Source organism: Malaclemys terrapin, chromosome 2 (genome assembly GCF_027887155.1).
Source record: "Malaclemys terrapin pileata isolate rMalTer1 chromosome 2, rMalTer1.hap1, whole genome shotgun sequence".
NCBI classification, from domain to species: domain Eukaryota; kingdom Metazoa; phylum Chordata; order Testudines; family Emydidae; genus Malaclemys; species Malaclemys terrapin.
In genome coordinates this window covers 109254775-109273831 of record NC_071506.1, presented here as the reverse complement: position 1 = coordinate 109273831, position 19057 = coordinate 109254775, and the positions used below count along the sequence as shown (strand labels likewise).

Genomic DNA, 19057 nt, shown 5'->3' with positions numbered 1-19057 from the left:
ATGTGTCCATGTATGAACATCTCAGATGCACAGGTACATTCATTCAGTTTCAAACTGTTACCAATGTGTTACTAGCTTTGTGGGTCAATCAGACAATCAAATATCTTAGCATAAGGCTTTCTCACCCCTGGCCTCTTCTAAACTCTGCAACATATGAGAGTCCTTTTGGAAAATAATGTCTTCTAAACTCTAGCAGGGCCTGAACCAAAACTCCAGAATCAACCAGACTGGAACTTGTTTGAAATCTGACTCACGTCAAATACTGACTCAGACCCAAACTTTTCTATTCCAAACAAGCTGCTCCAGAAAATGAAGAAAATGGGCTAAGTTGTTTTTACAAATCATTTTGGGGTAGAAGCGGCAGTCATGGACCAGGACTCCATCATGCTTGGCACTGTACAAACACAGAACACAAAGACAGTCCCTGCCCCAAAGAGTTTACAATCTAAATATACGACAAGAGACAACAAGGAAACAGTTGGTCAACATGATGGGCAGTGGTCTCTGCACACCAGCGGCCTAACTGCTGTCAAGTTTTGTGTAGGCATTATTGGAAAGGAGAGTTTTGAGGAGGGATTTGAAGGTGGAGTATGAAGTAGCTTTGCAGATGTTTATGGGGCACACCTCCCAAGTGTCAGGAGTAGCAGGAGAGAAAGTACAAAGATGCTTGATCTACTGGGTTAGTTTATTATTGATTCTTGAGGAGGGATGATGCTCAGTTGTCCATACTGATTCTTTTAGATCTACCATGTGCCTTTGATATGTGGAGTTTTGTCAACATGTATGCTGGCCCTCATAGGGAGAGATGGAGTACCTTTTCCTTTCTTTCTCGGGGTCCAGCAGGGCAATTGCTGGTCCACCCCAAGGATCTCTTCTTGGGTCTCTTCTTGTCACCTTTGTTGTTCAACATGTATGGAACCTGAGGCCATTAGGAGGATCAGTAAAGAGGCTTGGTGTTATTCGATATCATGGTGTGCATGCAACTAAACCTAATTAGAATGGTAATAGAGTGAAATTTTAAATAGTTGCTTTTATCTGTAGGTATTTATGTCCAATCCACTCTATCACCTACTAAACATTTACATCACGTTTACTGGTGCCCTGTCTTTAAAAGTGGGCATTGATGGAATAAAATTAGGGGGGATACATTTCTCTATTAGCAACAGAACAGGTTTAATTTACCTAAAATTGAACTTTGAGGAGTACATAAATAATTTTAACCACTTGGAAATACACAAAATAATTAGTTACACGCGCGCACACGCATGCACGCACGCACACACGGTCAAGCATCTTAATCTGTTAACTGTATCAGATGTAAAATAAACCACAATTTCTATGGAGCAATTTATTTACAGTAAATGGCACACAGGAATACAGGTAGGTAGGTTACCTCTGAATTTAATTTCATTTACAGTACATGTATTTATATGTAAAATTGATTACATAAAAGCAAATGTGTGGTGGTAATCTAGCATGCACCAAATAAATAACATATTCAGTCCTGCACCCCCACCATCCTTCCGGCCAACAACTGGACAGAATTCCCTTGAAACTCAATTGATGCAGAACTTTAATTGGCCAAAAGGGGCATTGTTGAGTGATGCAATGTACTTTCCTCCCATCACATCTTCAATACAGTCAAAGGAAAGTCATCTTTACACAATTTAGAATTACAATCTCTTTTTAAAATTATACTACATCAATTAGCGTTTATAATTATTTAATCCAATTTTTATACAATTATTTTAATGGTATTGTTAAATGATTGTAAATCTACCCTGTTATGCTCCTCATTTCACAGATTCAAACCTCAAGCACAAACTTCTAGAATCCCTCTAAACTGTATTCTTACCTGAACTTGCATTCAGGCAAGCTAGTGAGGGAAGTTCTGACTCTCAGATTCCATTATCTTAGGTCTGGAATGTCCTGGTCTCCTTTCCCTAGAGATACCTGAACTTAGCTTTCCTCACATCCTCATTTTATATACTCAGTATACACCGTGAGCAGCCAAAAATAGCTGCTCAGTTATTCCATCTCCTCTCCTATCTCTTGGCTTTCTCAGTATATTCCAAGGGCAGGTTTAACCCCCCCTCCCCACCCCAAATGACTGATTTTACAAGCCACAGACCCAATTTTCCCTAGTGTAATTCCACTGATTTAAATCAGAGATAAAATCAGTCTCATGTGTTTTATAAAACCATAGAAGAATCCATCTGTTTATAAGTCTTTTGAATAGCACATGCTTCTTCACTGATGTGGTAGGTTTAAAAAGCATGATAAATTTGTAGCAGTGTATATATATATAAATGTTCCCCGAAGTAAAGGTGCTCTTGGGAAATCACTGACGGGCCTCTTATTTATCTGCACTCCTTGCACTAATGGAAGGGTCTGCATAGTAGGGAAAGATTTCCAGGATGTTGTCCATCTCTCTTACATCTCTCTGTCCATCAATCACTCTGAGATTAACCAATAAAAATAAAAATAAATCTGGTTGGATTTGGTGAATCTCCAGGATGTTATGTAGCCATACTTCTCAATCATGGTAGTGAACGCCGTCAAAAACAAGAGCTCACCGTCCAGAGGAGAGTGAAGCCTATATGCTTAGCTTTCTGAAAAATTGTACTGCAGCAGCAGTTGTGCGTGACTGTTAAAAGAGCTGAGATATTAGTTCAGTCGATAACTTAATCCCCTAAATCAACACCATCAAATCCTCTCTGTAACCTACTTTTCAGATGGTAGAAATAGCCTCTCTCAGAACAAGATGGGTATAATGGGTTGAAATGGAGCACATGCCAACATTATAGTAGTAACAGCTTGTAACAAAGCTGTAGGGCGGCACTGGTATTTGTTAGTCACCTTAAATTCAACAGTTGTTGTACTGTATGAAGATACTCTTTGAAGACTTGTCCAGCACAAGCAGGTATTTGACAGATTACCCAAGCTATCAGGATACCCTGAAGAGGCAGTATGTTAGCTTTTATTTCCTCTCTATGTTGCCCAACCATCCATCTTCATGACGTGTTTATTAATGAGCCCACAGTTTCTTAAACTACATCAGCTTGGCCAGAACTCAAATTAAGTCCATTTTTGCAAGTACTGTTGCTGCCTAAACACTGTATAATCTTCTTTTCTTGTGCAGTGACAAGGATAAGTGTGTGTTTCTGTTCTCTTCTGTGTTTATGATAACCTGGAAGCATGTTCTCTTTTTTTAGGCATGTCTAAAAAAGCAAAGAAAAGGATCATTTGATGTTAATTTGTTCTTTTTTAAATACATTTTTAAAGTAAGGATTATGCATTAAAATTACTGTTAAGAGTTTGCTCAGTGCTAACCACAATTAATTGGAACACCTTTTCCATTCATTTCTCACCAGACTGTGGCTCTCCAATAAAAGGAAAAATTTCAACTGTCTTGCTTACCCATTCATCTGAAGTATCACATAGTAAGAAGACCTAGATACCACCAGGAAACTGAGAACCTTATTTTAAATTTACAGGCTTTGGTTAAAATGGGCCTCAGTTTGGTAATCTTTTTGAAAAGTGACAATCTAGTGTTGGATCACAAATCTGTTTTCACCTGACTTGTATGCCCGTTAAAGTCTGAAATATCTTCATCAAATTGTGAAGTGTATATCTTATTAAAGTCCCAATCCTGCCATCAATCCACACTCAAAATTGCCATTGAGTTCAATGGCTGTTAAGTGCTCAGGAATAATGAGGCTTATAAGAATTTAACAGACATATTAAATAGTAAAGTTCTTTGCTGAGATTAAGGCAATATTAAACATTGATGAAAGCTGATTTAGTGTCGCTGAGATTGGGGTCCCATACTAGTAGAGTGTCGCATGTAATTTTTCATCAGGATGGTCACCTCCAGCATAAGGTTCATTTTTTAAAATCACAAAACTTCAACTGCAAATAAAATTTACAGTTGTTATATGTGGAAGGAGAGGTTCTTTACAACCAGCATAAGCCACATTAGAGACATTGAACAAAATGGGGCATCTTTTTTTAATGAGTGATATACTTGCTTTCATACTTTCATCTTAGCAAATTTCTACAAGATTTAGCTTGTCAAACTTTATTCTGAATGGCACAAATTACTGGCAGAAATTGTCAATCTAAAAAACAGGCAGACACGAATTTTTAATTGCTCCCTGAAGATATATGAAAAGCTACTTTTAGCTGCAGCTAATTCTCCAATCAGATAGCATTTCTGATTTGTGTCACCGAACATGACAATAATACCAATAAAATTTAGCCAAGAAAACTTTAAAAGTGAATGGTGGAGGGTTTGGGGTTTTTAGTAAAATACACCAAAACTCTCATGTAAGGTTCCCAAAGGGATGGGGGGAATAGAACCCGTATTGAAAAATCTAATTAGCACTTAAAATTTGAGGGACTTGCCACCTCAAGGTGATGAACTATAGACTTCCTGGTTTTTCTGCCATAGGGAATGGTTTCACTAGTATCATAAATAATGTTTCATCCCATTCCTCTCTAGCTAGCTTCTAACATGCCTACTCTCTCCATATCCCCATAACCATCCGATAGTAAGGACCAAAGTTTACACTGCATAGTATTCTTGTGCTTTTCAGGTTGGTTTGTTTGTTTGTTTTGTCTGGGGTGGTATTACATGTGGTGGTGCTGTGTGCAGCCCAGTCAAGAAGTGGGTTTTCTATTTTGCTTTCAAAGAGCTGTAATTCATGGTCAATTGCAAACTACTGATTTCATTACCTTTGGTATATAATATTTCTTTCTACTTCTATATTGCTTCACATCCAGTGATCTCAAAATACTTTACGGACATATAATGGCAAATACTAAAATTCACAGCATCCCTCTGAAGTAATCATCCCATTTTACAAATAAGGAAACTGAGGCCAAAATCTCAAGGATTTTAGTGAGGAAGTATCAGGCTCTCAGTGTGCAGGTTGGACAATATGCAGTCCATCAGACTGGGGAACATAATAAATGGAGCAGATATCCTGTAGGTCTGTACCTCATTCTTGGACAAATTCTATTTCCAGTTGCCACATTGTGTTTTCTGAGAACATCCATTGAAGTTAATGGCCTTTCTCTGAATGTATACTTGGTGTAACTGGAAGCAGAAATGAGCGCTTTGGTGCTCCAGAAGGACAGTATGTAGTGAGTCAAATGGGTGTATGGAGTGAATAAATATTTTATGTATTGAGGCCTCCGTCATCCATTCTTTGTGCACCCAAATCTCTCAGTGACTTTGATAGAAGTTTTGGGCATACAAGGAATTCAGAATTTGGCCATAAACTAGATATGGGAACCAGCTTCTATTGGTAAATTAAATATTTTGAGAAGGCAAAAGCAAACATGTAGAAAACATTACTTACACAGGTAAAAAAGATGAGCAGCAAGTAAAAAATCCCAAGGCAGGACAGCAATAAAAGTTCCGCTTTGTATTTTTTAAATTTTTCATCTAATCGTTCAGTACAACCTGAAATATAAAATAAATGAGGTGTTTTAAAGATGTATTGGTACCTCTGTTCACCTTGAAGTAAAGCATATCTTGAAATGGTCTTTAATCACTAAATTGCCATATCAAACATGAAGAAGGCAAATGACCCTACCATACCTGTTACTTTTAATATGATTGTGCCACTTTGGTTGTGTTTTCCAGCTGGTGCGCACAAGATGCACCTATATGTCCCACTGTTGTGGCTAGTAGTGTTTGTGATTCTCAAGGAATATGTGTCATCACTGGAGAGCTGCAAGGATCCATTAAGTTCTTTTGGATAGTAATACTCCACACCATTCTCAAGGTTCTTCTGTACCATGTCTGCCAATTCTTCACCATTTCCAACAATCTGGAAAACACCAATATATTTTATTGATAAAGCTACAGTGAGCATAGTCTGCTGGCTTTCCTCAATTTTAGGGGAATGATATTTTATACAAACACAAACTTTGTTTAAAAAATAAAATGCGCAATATATTTGAAGTGAAAAAATTCCAGGATGATGGTGTTATATTTTCTGCCTGCAAATGAAGTGATCCTGCCATCATGAGTTTTATCTGTATTTCCAGTGGTTAAGAATGTGTGTGCGTGCATACACACAAACATGCAACATGGTTTCTTAATCTACCTAATCTGGATATCTATCCAGTGGAACTACAGTATAATAGAAGGCTGTAGGATAAATTCACCCCCTAGAAAGCTAACAGAGACCCTAGTAGAGGTCCATAGAGGAGGAGGAGAGGGCTGTTGCAGCCAGCCTTTCTTGTGCTAGGGAGTTATAAGAGCTCCCTAATAGGGGTATGGTGCTGACCAGGAAGGAGACATGGCCAGTGCATAAAGCTCCAAATCTCAGTCCTTTTAAGTCCCCTTCTGCAGGGCTTATTATCCACAAAAGAAAGAGCAAATCAACTGAAAAACACCATGCAATAATTCCCAGGGGCCTTCCCCATTTGAACCAGCGGAAGGGAAGAAGGCACTCCCCTCCTTTAATTCGCCTTTGACTCAACTTCCCCTTCCTGTTACACTCCACCCAAGCAGCTATGCAGCAAGGAGGGCCTGTTAACCTTTTACAGGTTGCAGGGCCTTGACCTTGTCACATGGGCTTAAGCATTTTAAGGCCTTTTATTACTGCTAGAGTGATGTATATGGAAATCGGGATCTATACTTCTAGTACAGGAATAAATACAGATCTGGTGGGACTGGATCAACTTCAGTGAAATGAATGGAATTGACATGCTTCCATCAAGTGTGCATTTAGTCCTAGCTCTCTAATGAAATGCAAAATTGCCCATAATGCAATACAGAAAGCCACTCTGGCTGTCAATCCCTTTGCCCTAAAATACAGGTCCTGCTCTCATAGTATCTCGGCTACCCAATCAGAACACTCCTTTTAAAATTTTACATATAAGTTTCAGATAATTATCTAGGTTCTTGTATGTCATGTTGTACAATTTCTGATTTCCCTGACAGCAAATAGTGAGTGAAAAGGTTGGATGGTCTTGCGATTAAGGCACAGGACTGGGAATCAGGAGATAGGATGCTTTATTCTTTTCTCATGCTGTTGTAAATTAGGAGTACCGCCACTGAAGTCAATGGAATTATGCTAACTGAAAGCTGGTGCAAATGAGAACTAAACAAGGCCCATGAGTTCTAGTCTTGGCCTGACACTAACTTCCTGTATGACCTTAGGCAAATGACTTTGCCATTCCATGTCTCATTTCTTCCATCTGTAAAATGGAGATAATCATGTTTCCCTGCTTCACAGGGGTGTTGTGAGGTGGAATTCACTTTTAGCTCTATAGTTCTTTGAGATGGTCTGGTGTAAAGCATGACTATAAAACTCCAAAATAGTAGAAATATCACTCTAGAAAGACAGATGAATAAGATGATTTCAGTTTACATTCACCAAAGCACACTGAGTATGTCTACACTGCACACAGTAAACCCAGACCCTGACTTAGATTTGAGCCCAAACCTCCCTTCTGTCCACACACAAATCAGACTGACTTGGGTCAGCAAACATTCAGCAGGGTTCTAGGACCCATGTCCTAGCGGGGTGGGTCAGTGTCCACATCCTGCTGAGACTTGCATCCAAGCCTCGTCATTTTGCAGCATGGATGCAGGTCAAGCCGCCAAACCCGTGTCAGAAGGGCTGCATAATGCAGTATGTGAAACCTGGTCCAGCAACTGTAAGCTCAGATTTATAATGCCATGTGAATGGTCAAGCACAGGTTTGGAAACATTGAGTTTACAAACCTGGTCTCACAGACCTAGGTTCAGTGAGAAGTGTAAATATACCCTCTGTATGGTCTGTACATACATAATATACTTTAAAAAAAAAAAAACAGGTAGCTTCACCACCTACAGTTCCTCCCTCATTTATGGAAACTCTGATAGTGATTTGGATCCATGTCCTGTTTTATCCAAACCTCTAAATGTTGGGAGAATGGAATATTCACGTAAATGACTCCGGTCTTGGCCCATCTCTACTTTATAATTATTATTTTTGTACTTCCTTTATTTCCGTGAGGTCTCCTTTTCAACACAGGTAAATACACAGTGTCACACACACTTGAGGGTACAGCATACCAGCCCTGCTATGTGTTTTAGGCTACAGGGACATCTTGTGGTAGTTTTAGAGCTTTTGCATAAAAAGACATCACATTCATCAGTGGATTTCATCAGCGATTCTTTTTTTCCTCAGCTGCTTTAACTAAATAATTTCTCTTTGCAGTCTTTATTTTATATATATGGTAAAATCCTCTTTAATTGTAAAAAACATCTGAAGGAATTTAAGGATTTGAATAGTCTCTCTGCATAGCCCATAGTCATTAAAAATAAAGTCAACAAAATATTCAGTCAAGGCAGCAGTCATGTTGTCGCTTAAATACATCTACATGTTACCATTAACTTCTTTTTCCCAAACCTAATTAAAGTCACCAAAATGCTATTTCATCATTTTGCTTCCTCCCATGATACTTAGCAAACTTTTGCTAGACAGAACATTTAACGGATCAGGTTCCCATGATAATCCAATGCAATTCATGCCAAATTTTATCCAGGTGATGCCACAACTGCACAGCATAAGGTGGATGACATGGGGTGTACTTAATTAATTCTACACACAGTCAGTGGATGTTGATTCGGGACACTATAAGTGGCTGCAATCCACACACGTACAAACCATTCTGTTCTTTCTTCTTTAATCAGCCTCAAAATGTTTTTTGCCTAGATTTGTGTTTCAGTTCAACCCCATGTTGTAGAGCTACCACTGTTGATAGAGCTACATAGTGCTGAAGAAGTGAGGTTCTTACCCACGAAAGCTTATGCTCCCAGTACTTCTGTTAGTCTCAAAGGTGCCACAGGACCCTCTGTTGCTTTTTATAGTGCTGAATGTTCTTGATAAGCACTTAGGATCATGAAAGAGAGTTGGGCTTTACCTATACCACTTTTTCTTATAATTCCTTTAGCAGGTTTCAGAATGAAAAGGCACATTATGAATCATGCTGGAACCCGCAGAAATATATAATGTTTAACTTATTTACATAAAAATGGACTCAATAGCATGCTGGCTGCTGAGAATTACTGAAGCAAGAATTTTGCTGGGAAACAGGGACCTGCAAGCAGTGTTCTTCTGCCTGTCTACTTAAAATAACCCATTCAAAAATTAAACAACAAAAGAATTTTAAGTTTATTTTTACTGTCATATTTACTTTGGCCTGGGGGCAAGATTTCTGACAGGCTTCCAACTTTTCAGAACCACCCAGGCAATTTCCTCTTTGTTGTTATTCATCACCTGGATGGCAATGAGGAAAAACACACTACTTTAAATGCTGGGGTAAGAGGCAATCAACACATGGAGATTCACCCATGAAGCTGTGTGCATTTTTTCCAAATTCTAGTCCTAACAAAATATAATTTAGTGCCCACTTTCCTTTTTTACAAGTGGGGAAATAGTATGGAAGACAAAAACTGCTGAATCAACCCAATTACAACTTGAATCGGCACAAATCAATGGCTCATGAAAAGGAAAGGTTGTCTTTTCTCCAGGGCGCACATCAGACTTGATTGACTATAGTTTTGTTTCTGCAAATCCTTTTTAAATCATTGGTTCTCCAATACATTGGATTGGGCCCGATTTCTGTACTGGGTTTCTTAGGCTCTACCTACTGCTATGTTTGAACTCTTTTAAAACCATCTTTAGATGTTCTAGACTAGATCCATATTTTTTTTTCAAATGGTTTTTCATGTATCTTGGCACCATTTATACCATGTTTAAGCACTGTTCAGTAAGAACTGTACTTAAACACTGTTCATAAACATGACTGGGGAGCCAGTGTAGACAGGGCCTAAGAGCTGCAAGACTTCTTACCTCTTTAAAATAATTCTGTAGGGCAAATTTTTACTCTCTTACACTGATGTAAATCCTTACTAATTCCATTATTTTGATGGAGTTATACCAGTTTAACTGACAGCAAAATTTGAGGCCTTTTGTCTTCTCTGGAAATAGGCAAGAAAAGAAACCACAATGTAAGGGGTACTTTGCTCCAAAAAATTAATTCCTTACCCAGCTCTATTAACTACAAATTATTGTAAGTAATTTGTAATGAATAATTTACTAAATAAATGTTGTATTTTTTCTGTCTGTGAACTATCCATACAGATTGCCATATTCTCAAATGTATACACTATTCAAATTTATTTGATGAATAATTTGTACAAATAGCTCTTGATCTGTATCTTGTTTACAAGGTGGTGTTTGTGAATATTTGATATCCAAAATTTGTCAGTCTTGATTGAACATATAGGTTACATAATGTGTTTCTGTTCTCTGACTGGATGAATTTAATTCTTAGAATCAGGGGAGAATAATTGTGATTCTAAATTTTAAATTCACTTTCAGCAAATATTCTGTAATAGACTCTCTTTCAGCGAACCAAATAAGGTGCAGTATGGGACAAGAATTGTTCTCTAGATCACAGATAGAAAATGTTTTTTTTAGCTGTTCTTTAGAAAACAAACTATAACGTCATCTAACTTAGCTGACGTTAACCATGAGTGAAATTCACCTAGTGAAGAGGGCCTACCCACAACTCCCTGAGCTTTGGCAAAAATAATCAACTAAACTTAATTGTATCAAATACGTTTGAAAGAAAATGGCTATTCAGTTAAAATACACCCTCCAGTCTCATCAAATGGCTTTCTTTAGTAGTACTCTCCTTAAGCAAGATGGTACGTTGGCTCCTGGCTACATTAAATTGACAATATCATTTCCCTTCATCATAAAACCAGCTTTTTATTACATGCAAAATGGTATTGCTCCAAGGCTGATGTCATAATGAAGGTGGGTGTATTACTATTAACGTATTGTTTTTCTGAGTGTAGGATCATTCGGGGAAATGGTTTCATTTAAAAATTCACTATGGATAATAAACAAACCTGAATTTTTTTGCTGTTAAATAAATTATTAATCTTAATATAAAAAAAATTAGGAGGAGGAATTTAGTTTCAAATGTCAAGTGGCCACTACAGAATGAGCTGGAACTGAACTGAGATTACCTCATGGATAAATGTTGGTGTCACAAAAACACCATTGTGATCAGTTGGCACTAAGTGGGTTTCTTATGAACTTTTGACGCAAAGACAAAGGACAGAATGAGGAAGGAATGGGTTTTCCCAGTCAGTGCTTAGGCTTATCAGTGGAGGAGTAGCATATAAAATAAGATTGTTCTACTGCTACTATGCTTTGCCTAATTTGAGCCAGAGTCTACCCCCTCTCCCCTCCAAGCTTACTGATGGTGAGTAATCCCACTGATTTCAAAGTATTACTCAATGTGAGTATTGGTCACAGATTCTGGCCCAAGTGTAGTCTGGCTCATGTGTAGTCTGGTCCCAATCTAGCAAAGTTCTTAAAAACCCATTGGAGAACTCTGCCCGTGGCAGAATCTAGCTCTTAGTGAAGAGAACTATTATTTAGGGCTCTGAATTTATTACCCTTGCCTAGCACAACAGTAAATTCACTTCATGAGAAGAGTTACTTGTGACAATGCATTCTGCTCTCAGTTACACCCAGGCAAACTCACTGTGCCCTGGGCCTTATGATGGTGCATAGTGTGTATGGGGAGGAAAGATGAAAGGATTGGATTTATCCCTCACACCCTTGTGAAACACAGGGACTTCTCCATCCCTGTGTCTCGAAGGTATGCAGCACACAAAGGGTGCTGGGATGAGGAGGGGCCATTGTTCTGCCCACCCATCACACATTGTCCAGATGTGGAGAAGGTAAGGTACTCTTTGCACATGTGCCCCACTGCTCTCCCTAGAGTGTACCCTTGTCCTCAGGCCCAACAACAACAGCCCAGTGTCGTGCCAGATGGCACAACTGAGTCCTGAACTCATCTAGAAAAGTTAAGTAATTTTTGTGAAAGTTAACCCCCCCTCAAAATTCTTTTTAAAATTTCTTGGTGTTTTAAAAGATTTCCTTTTATTGGGAAGAAAAAATCCTTTTTCTCTTATCTTTTCTTTCACTTGATTTTAAAAAATATTTTATACTGGGTAAAGGAGAAAGTGTGTTGTTTTTCCTACTGCAATTAAATTATTTGAAAAAATTTGAAATTTTTCATTTAGAATTTTTCAGGGAAAAAATGGTTTTTCAAGCAAAAATAAAGGCGTTTCTTGTAGTCAAAAAGGCATTTTTCCAAGATTTTGATGGAAATTTTTTGCTCAGCTCTAATTGGGTATAAATGTTAGAAACTGACCCTCTGTGTTTATGTAAAGGCCTCAGACAAAAACTAACTTAAATATGTTATCAGATGTGTATTTTGGATACTTATCCAAAGCACTTTGCTTCATTTTTACATTTTACAAGAAAGAGCTAGAGCGTTAAGATTTTTCCCCCCCCAGCTAAATAAAAGCTTTTCCCCTCTTACCTTTTAGATCAGGTTTTTCCTAGCTAAAGCACAAATAAAACAGCCAAATGTCCTCTAGAATTTAATTTGTATATATTCATGTTCTGTTTAAAATTAACTGAAAGTAAAAGAATGGCTCTTAGCCCTTACAAAATGCTTCCCATGTTCACATTTCTATACAAACAAGAGCCCTAGGAGGTAGGTGAATAAAGTTTTATTATCCACACTTTTGTTTTATAGATGAGACATGGAGAGATCAAAGTCACAATTTCCATCGTTCGCTCCCTAAAGTTTTAGGCACTTAAATAAAAGTATCCTGATTGTACAGATGCTGAGCTCCCACACCTCTGGAGGACTTGTCTGTACTTGTGGGTGGCTCAGCATCCCAGGAAGATCAGATCACCCTTCTGCAGGTCCCAGTTATGAAAAGTGTAGTTTCAGTAACTTACCCAACACCACCCAGCAAATCTGTGACAGAGCCAGGAATAACATCAAGGAGCTTGTGGCACTCTACCTAGTGCTTGATCTGCTAGGCCACAATACTGTAAGTATTTTTGAATAAAAACCCTTGCACTTGAGCTAACGGACTTAGACCCTGAGCCTATGAACACTTACACACATGTCTAACTTTACACATGAGTAGCTTGATTGACTTCAATGGCCTATTCATGCATGCCAAGTTAAACATATGTGTACTCATATGCAGGATTGAGACTTTAGCACATTGGACATAGTTGTAGTACTTAGTACTCCCATATTATATTTGGATTTTTGCACTAGAATATGATTATTAGATTGGCACACACCACTTTTTTAATAAGGGTTTTTTAAGATAAAACTTGAAAACCCTGATATTCGAAAATATCTTCTTTAAAGCAGATTATATTAAAAAAAACTGAAAGTGCTCCAATAATTGTTAAGAAAAGGCAATAATGTCCTGCAAGGTGTGTTATCTAACCATTAATTCCACACAAACTGCAGAGGCACATCATCATCGTCATTTTTAAAAAGCAGCCTTAGCCAAAGATTAATTGCTCGCATTTACAGCACAGTTCAAAGTGACCTTTTACAAAAGATTGAGCCTAACAGCTGTTTGAACTCTACAGTCTGAAATTTCATACCGTTTGTTGGAATTACTTTTTAATTAGCCCTTTGGGAGCCGTACGTGTTGTTCATTGATCAATCCTTTGGTAGCTGTTTTTTAAATAACTGATTAATTCTACATGTGGTTGCCTAGCTGCACTCGGTCATTTGTTTGTTCTCCTTAAAGTGGTGTGGAGGGCCAGATCCTCTTTCTTTGTGCCACCAGAGGGGTACAGTGAATCAGTCCTACAGTGTTTCCTCAGAATTCTTCTCTCACAATGATGGCTCTCAACTCTGTTCTGCTGTCTGGCCCTACCAGCTCCTGCTCTGGAAAGCACGGTTCCTGCATGAGCTGTGCTTCCAGGTGCTCCACTGATCACAACTAACCCCCTGATTCTCACCCCTATGTAGGAGGGTTCCTGCCCGCAGCGTGGGAAGCAGCACAAGTTAATAGAGTCTCAGGCAGTTTTCACTTCTGCTGATTTGCCTGTGCAGATTTGGGAGCCAGTTTGTCCACCCATTCTCTTCCACCCTTCGCCTGCCTCTGTCTATTTTCTACAGGTCCACAGACCTAAACCAGACCGAGCCCTGCAGAGATGTTTCTCCAGGATGGGAATCAAGGGAAGCATGCCACATAGTTGGAATTCCCCCATTTTACAGGCTTCCCAGTGCACAGAGATGGAAACATGGGGTATTAATTGATTAGTAAATATTTATATGTAAAATATTTGCTTAGTCAGTCTTTAAAAGCAGATGGCAAAAAAGGAGCAGATTGCCCCTATTTCCACACTGAAACTCTCCAAACCCAGCAAGTTGAAGGCCCTCCTTTCTAAGCACTCACTTCCACTCAGCCCAACCCCTCAGGAAAAAAAACAAAGGTAGAAAGACTTCAGATTTATTGATGGACAAGCAGAGAAATTCTGAACAATTCTGACTAACTTAGATATCTCTTTGTTATGTAGTTGGGATCTAAATTAGAGGCAGAACATGTATTACAACCAGAGAACCCAATATAATAATAGCACTTACATAATAACAGAATTTATATAGCACTACGTTTTTCATGAGAGGATCATCACCAAGTGCTTAACAGAACTAAGAAATTGGTAGTATTCCCTGTTTACGTGATAAGGAAACTGGACCCAAAGAAACGTCACACAGCCGCATGAGAAGCCACTGGACAATGTTGCCTCACTTTGTGTAACAATTTAACTTCGAAGTGCTTTAGGTACATTAGCTAATCATTCCTCATAGCACTTCTGAAAGTAGGTTGGTAAGCAGTAGTCCTCCTATTTTACAGATGGAAACACTGAAGCAGGGAGGCTAATATCTCCTTTTTACAAGATTACAGGGGGATAATTCAGATCTTCCCAGCGCCACGCTCTGTACTCTGTACTCCACCCTCTTTCAGAACAAAAATATTTAAAAGAACAGCAATAGCTAATTTAGATTTTAAAGAAAAAATGTCAACCCCTTTTTTGGAATCCACCATTCTGAAGTCACAACATCACGTTTCATCCTACAAAAGAGTACAGCAAATGGGGCAATGGGGGTCCCTGCATTCCTTAAAGTGCCCCAATCTCTCCCAGACCCTGGAATGCCTCTCCCACCCCACATATACCCCAACAACCCTCCACCAGCCCCTACTAACCTCACAACCACCCTGAAATACCTCCTGCTCCGCGTCACTGGCCACAGCCCCCAATATCCCAGCCCTTCACCCCCACAGCTCACCAACACTCCCCACTCACCCCATAGCTCACCAACAACTTGTCCCCAGTCCCTCACCCATTGCCCCTGGGATCTCTTCCTGGCCATTCACCAGTGACACCCACCCACTGCTCTGCTCCCATCCCAGGCTAGGGTGGCTCCTCCCAGTCCTGGTCACCCAACTCTGCTCACTCCCATCGTCCACCCTGCACTCACGTGGCCCCACACTCCTCAGGTTTGGCCCAGCCACTCCTCCGTCATGGAAGAAGCAGCTGGGCCAAATGTGAACGAGTGGTGTTGCGAGCTGGTGCTGGGGTTTGCAGCACCACTCAGTTTGGGGGGTTGTTTTTTTCTGGGGGGAGGGGCTGAAATGGGGGCATCTGTGCAACTGCACCGAGTGCACATTGGCTAGACCAGGGCTGGAGCAACATTACAGATGCAGCCTTGTGAAGGGCAGAATGTCTAGAACAGCAGCGTGGGCATCCTCAGAACTCTGGCACAGTGCGGGCTGGTGACGTCTGAGAGCAGGCAAGGGACACCTAACTCAAGCATCTATGTACAGCAGTGTGTAAATATCCTATGGCATGTGACTCAAGTCATGGCAGGCAATGCCTATGCTACCTCCACTGCTCTGACAGAAAGAGTCTTCTCCATAAAACAGCCAAGCATTTCCTATGAGGAAAGTTAGAAGCCGGGGGGTAGGGAAAGCAAAACAAAATGCACAGTCTGCATGAATCACAGTAAAAATTTCCTTACTTTATGCCAGGACACTGCCTCATACGTGACTTGTGGGTCCCGAGGAGCTTCACAGGGCAGCAGCACGTCTTCTGTACACGTCACTGCAACCTCTGGAATGGCCACAGAAGTCCCACGAATGAAACACCATACTGCAAGGCACAGGTACACACAAATCATCTTTAAAAAGAGAGGCCTAAATGTTCCAGTCTGTAGAAGAAAATCAATGAGAAGTAAAATTAAAAATGAAAGCGTCACGTTTACCATTGCTCAGGATGACAAGCTGGGTGTAGTATGCCGAAAGCATGGCTTGCTGCTGGCTTGGATTGCTGAGGAGTTGTGATTTGTTCTGTGCAGGAGGAGCTGTGTGAACAGAGGTGAAGCAGCTGCTGTTTCCAGCCCTAGGCAAACAGCTCTAGAGAACGTCAGCAGGGGTATGTCCCAGCCAAACAGTTTGAGTCTGAAGTCCCCTAGACACAGGGAAAATCCCTGAGTGAGTGTGTAAAGGCTCCTCCCCTTAACCTTGCTAGGGCTGCCCCACTTCCCCTTACTGTTGTTGCTGATGCCGTCTCCTTTCCTGCCCCTCTCCTTAACAGAACAGTAAAATTACTCAGTGATGACAATAGGTGTCAGCAACGAGTGCTGAATATGGTGTAATTGAAACTGCAGTCAAGGACAAGCCATGTTCACTGCCTTTTCAGAAACCATAGTTAAACCCTCAGATTACAATACCAGGGTGACTCCATAGCTCAGGCTTTAAGGACATGTCTACATAGGGAAACTTACTGGCATAATGAGACTGGTATAATGATGTTGCTGTAGTTGTATTGGTAAAATTCACCATGTGGACACTCATATTCCGGTTTAATTTATGTCGCGCTGAAAGCAATATAAACCAGAATATGGCACTCCTGTTACAGAAAATGGGTATTCACACGGGGAATTACACCAGTACAACTACAGCAAGATAATTATACCGGTAAATTTTTCCCTGTAAATTTCCCCACATAGAGAAGCTAAGATGGTTTCTGTCAGAAGCCCAATTCGGACACTCCTCTAACTTTCTGACCAAGTTATTTCCTTACAAATTGTATAGCCCCTTCTCAGGGCAGACTTTTTGGGGAAGTTTGAGATTAATCACAAAGCATTTATGAATCATAAATGCTGACATTTTTGAAAATGGTTCAGGTTCTTTTTGTCCACTCAGAACTCAAGGGATTTACCATAAAACCTTCAAAATTGTTTTATGCGCTGATTTTCAAAAGCAGATTTTCAAGATTTTCAAAAGCAGCTAGTGATTTTTCAAGTTTAACACCTCTAGAAATCCAGGCCCGCTTCCCCTATGGAAGCTAACCCTGCTAGGGCTATTTTACAATGTTTTTACTTAGTTGAATATGATATATATATTCAGCTCTGTGCATTATCGCTTCTGCAAGACATCTGGTAAATATTACAAGCTTTTCTCTACCTAACCAGAGCTTTTATTTTTAAATGAATAATGGGGATATGATGCCTAACCACATTTGTATTGTACAGGGAGATACATGGATGAAAACCAATAGGTGTTATTTAATTAAAATTATAATTTCTATTAACAGTGTTTGACAGGGGAATGTGTTCTAATCCTTTGTTAAGAAAAAGTCAATTTTCATCTGGAAATTTATTTATACCCGTTCTTTGAGATGTTTCTGTAAACAATCATAATGTCCTTGCTAAAGGGAGAAGAGATGGAATCAGGAATGAGAGCCTTCCTTGTTGCTACTGCTGGAAAAAACATTTTCCCACTTAGTTCATGTCTACATGAGGAAAAAGCATTGAGTTTTAAAACATGTTTTAATTAACACATTTTAACTAACATGATGTTATACAAGACTTCTCCCTTAGTATTTAAAACACATTTGCTAAAATGTTTTAAAACAGGACTTGGTCCTGTCTAGACTAGGGTGTTAATTTGTGTTTAATATCAAGTTAGTTAACACATTTCAAAATACAATTTTTTTCCCCCTAGGATAGTTATGGCCTCAGACAAATCCTTCTCTCATTTCCCCCCCACAAATATTTGTAAACTCAGTTGTCTGTCATCCTCACAACAAAATATACAGGCAGCCGGCACGGGACATGAGAGCAAGCAAGCAAGATATGGAAAAAGAAAGTGAAATGATTTGCTTTGACTATAGGAGAGCACTCTGCTTCTAAAATTTCCCTTGCAGGGATTTTCCCTTGTGGAAACTTTGAGTCTGACTGTACTTTCCGATCCTGAGCACTCTCTTATATGTATATGATTATTGATTCTGTAGCAAAAACCTACCCCTTATCTTAAGCATTCAGGTGGCTCTTGAGTTTCATTTCCACTTATGTACATAGGAAGCAATCAAAGCTTAGTAGAACTAGTTTAGGTGGGAGACTACTGAGAATTATATTACTTTTAACAGTCTGTGAGATAAATAAATCCACCTCTTTGCAGGGCTATAACTAATTGCAGGAGCTGCATGGTCATATCCAAGGGTGGAAGTTGACTACTAATTAAAATAGAAACAAGTGCGAAAATCCGGGACGTCCTTGAGAATGCTGAAAAGGCTGGGATTTATTGAACACTGTCAGTGTTCAATAAATATTAGTATCAGTTCTTTCCCTCCTAATCAGATATTGGCTTGCTAAGATAGTAGTATGATGCATATGCCTGATAATGTGGTATGCAAATTAGATTTTCTGCCTGATAGAGACATCTCAAATTCCTTTTCAACTCCATATGCTTCCTTGCAAGACAATGACCACCAGGAAGCATAGCACTTCTTAGGCTATAGCCATGTCTACACTGGCAATTGAACAACAAAACTTTTGTCTTTCAAAGGTGTTAATTCCCCCCCCCCACACACACACAAAGGACAAAAGTTTTGCTGACTACAAGCGCCAGTGTGAACAGTGTTTTGTCAGCAACGCAAACACCGCTTGTTGGGGTGGACGTTTTTTGTCGGCAGGAGAGCCAACAAACAACGGCTACACTGCACGATTTTTAGCGGCACAGCTGTAGCGACACAACCATGTCGCTAAAAGCTGTGTAGTGTAGACATAGCCTTAGAAGTTAGAGAATCTTCACTTTCATCACTTCAAAGAAACAGTGCACACTGGG

The 19057-nt window shown here is 39.6% G+C and overlaps 1 protein-coding gene across 2 annotated transcripts; it reads right to left on the bottom strand.

Annotated features, from left to right (window-relative positions):
• Positions 1–1332: 1332 nt before the first annotated feature.
• Positions 1333–16392, bottom strand: CD83 (CD83 molecule). 2 transcript variants are annotated; one of them, XM_054018755.1, is made up of 5 exons: positions 16192–16392; positions 15949–16079; positions 5609–5840; positions 5367–5470; positions 1333–3221 (listed from the first exon to the last, which is right to left on the bottom strand). In XM_054018755.1, the coding sequence occupies exons 1-5, from the start codon at positions 16232–16234 to the stop codon at positions 3048–3050; spliced, it is 684 nt and encodes a 227-aa protein (XP_053874730.1). In that variant the 5' UTR covers positions 16235–16392; the 3' UTR covers positions 1333–3047. The 2 variants fall into 2 exon arrangements, with proteins under 2 accessions (XP_053874730.1, XP_053874729.1); XM_054018754.1 differs by having other exon boundaries at positions 15949–16194.
• Between the last annotated feature and the right edge of the window lie 2665 nt (positions 16393–19057).

Bases quoted from the DNA above. Each gene is read 5' to 3' on its own strand.
- CD83 (XM_054018754.1), bottom strand. From the start codon at position 16,194: ATGGTAAACGTGACGCTTTCATTTTTAATTTTACTTCTCATTGATTTT. The intron at 5,841-15,948 runs GTAAGGAAATTT...GGTGTTTTCCAG, and splicing joins AGGCAGTGTCCTGGCATAAA to ATTGTTGGAAATGGTGAAGA. The intron at 3,222-5,366 runs GTAAGTAATGTT...TTGCTTTTTTAG, and splicing joins TGCTCATCTTTTTTACCTGT to ACATGCCTAAAAAAAGAGAA.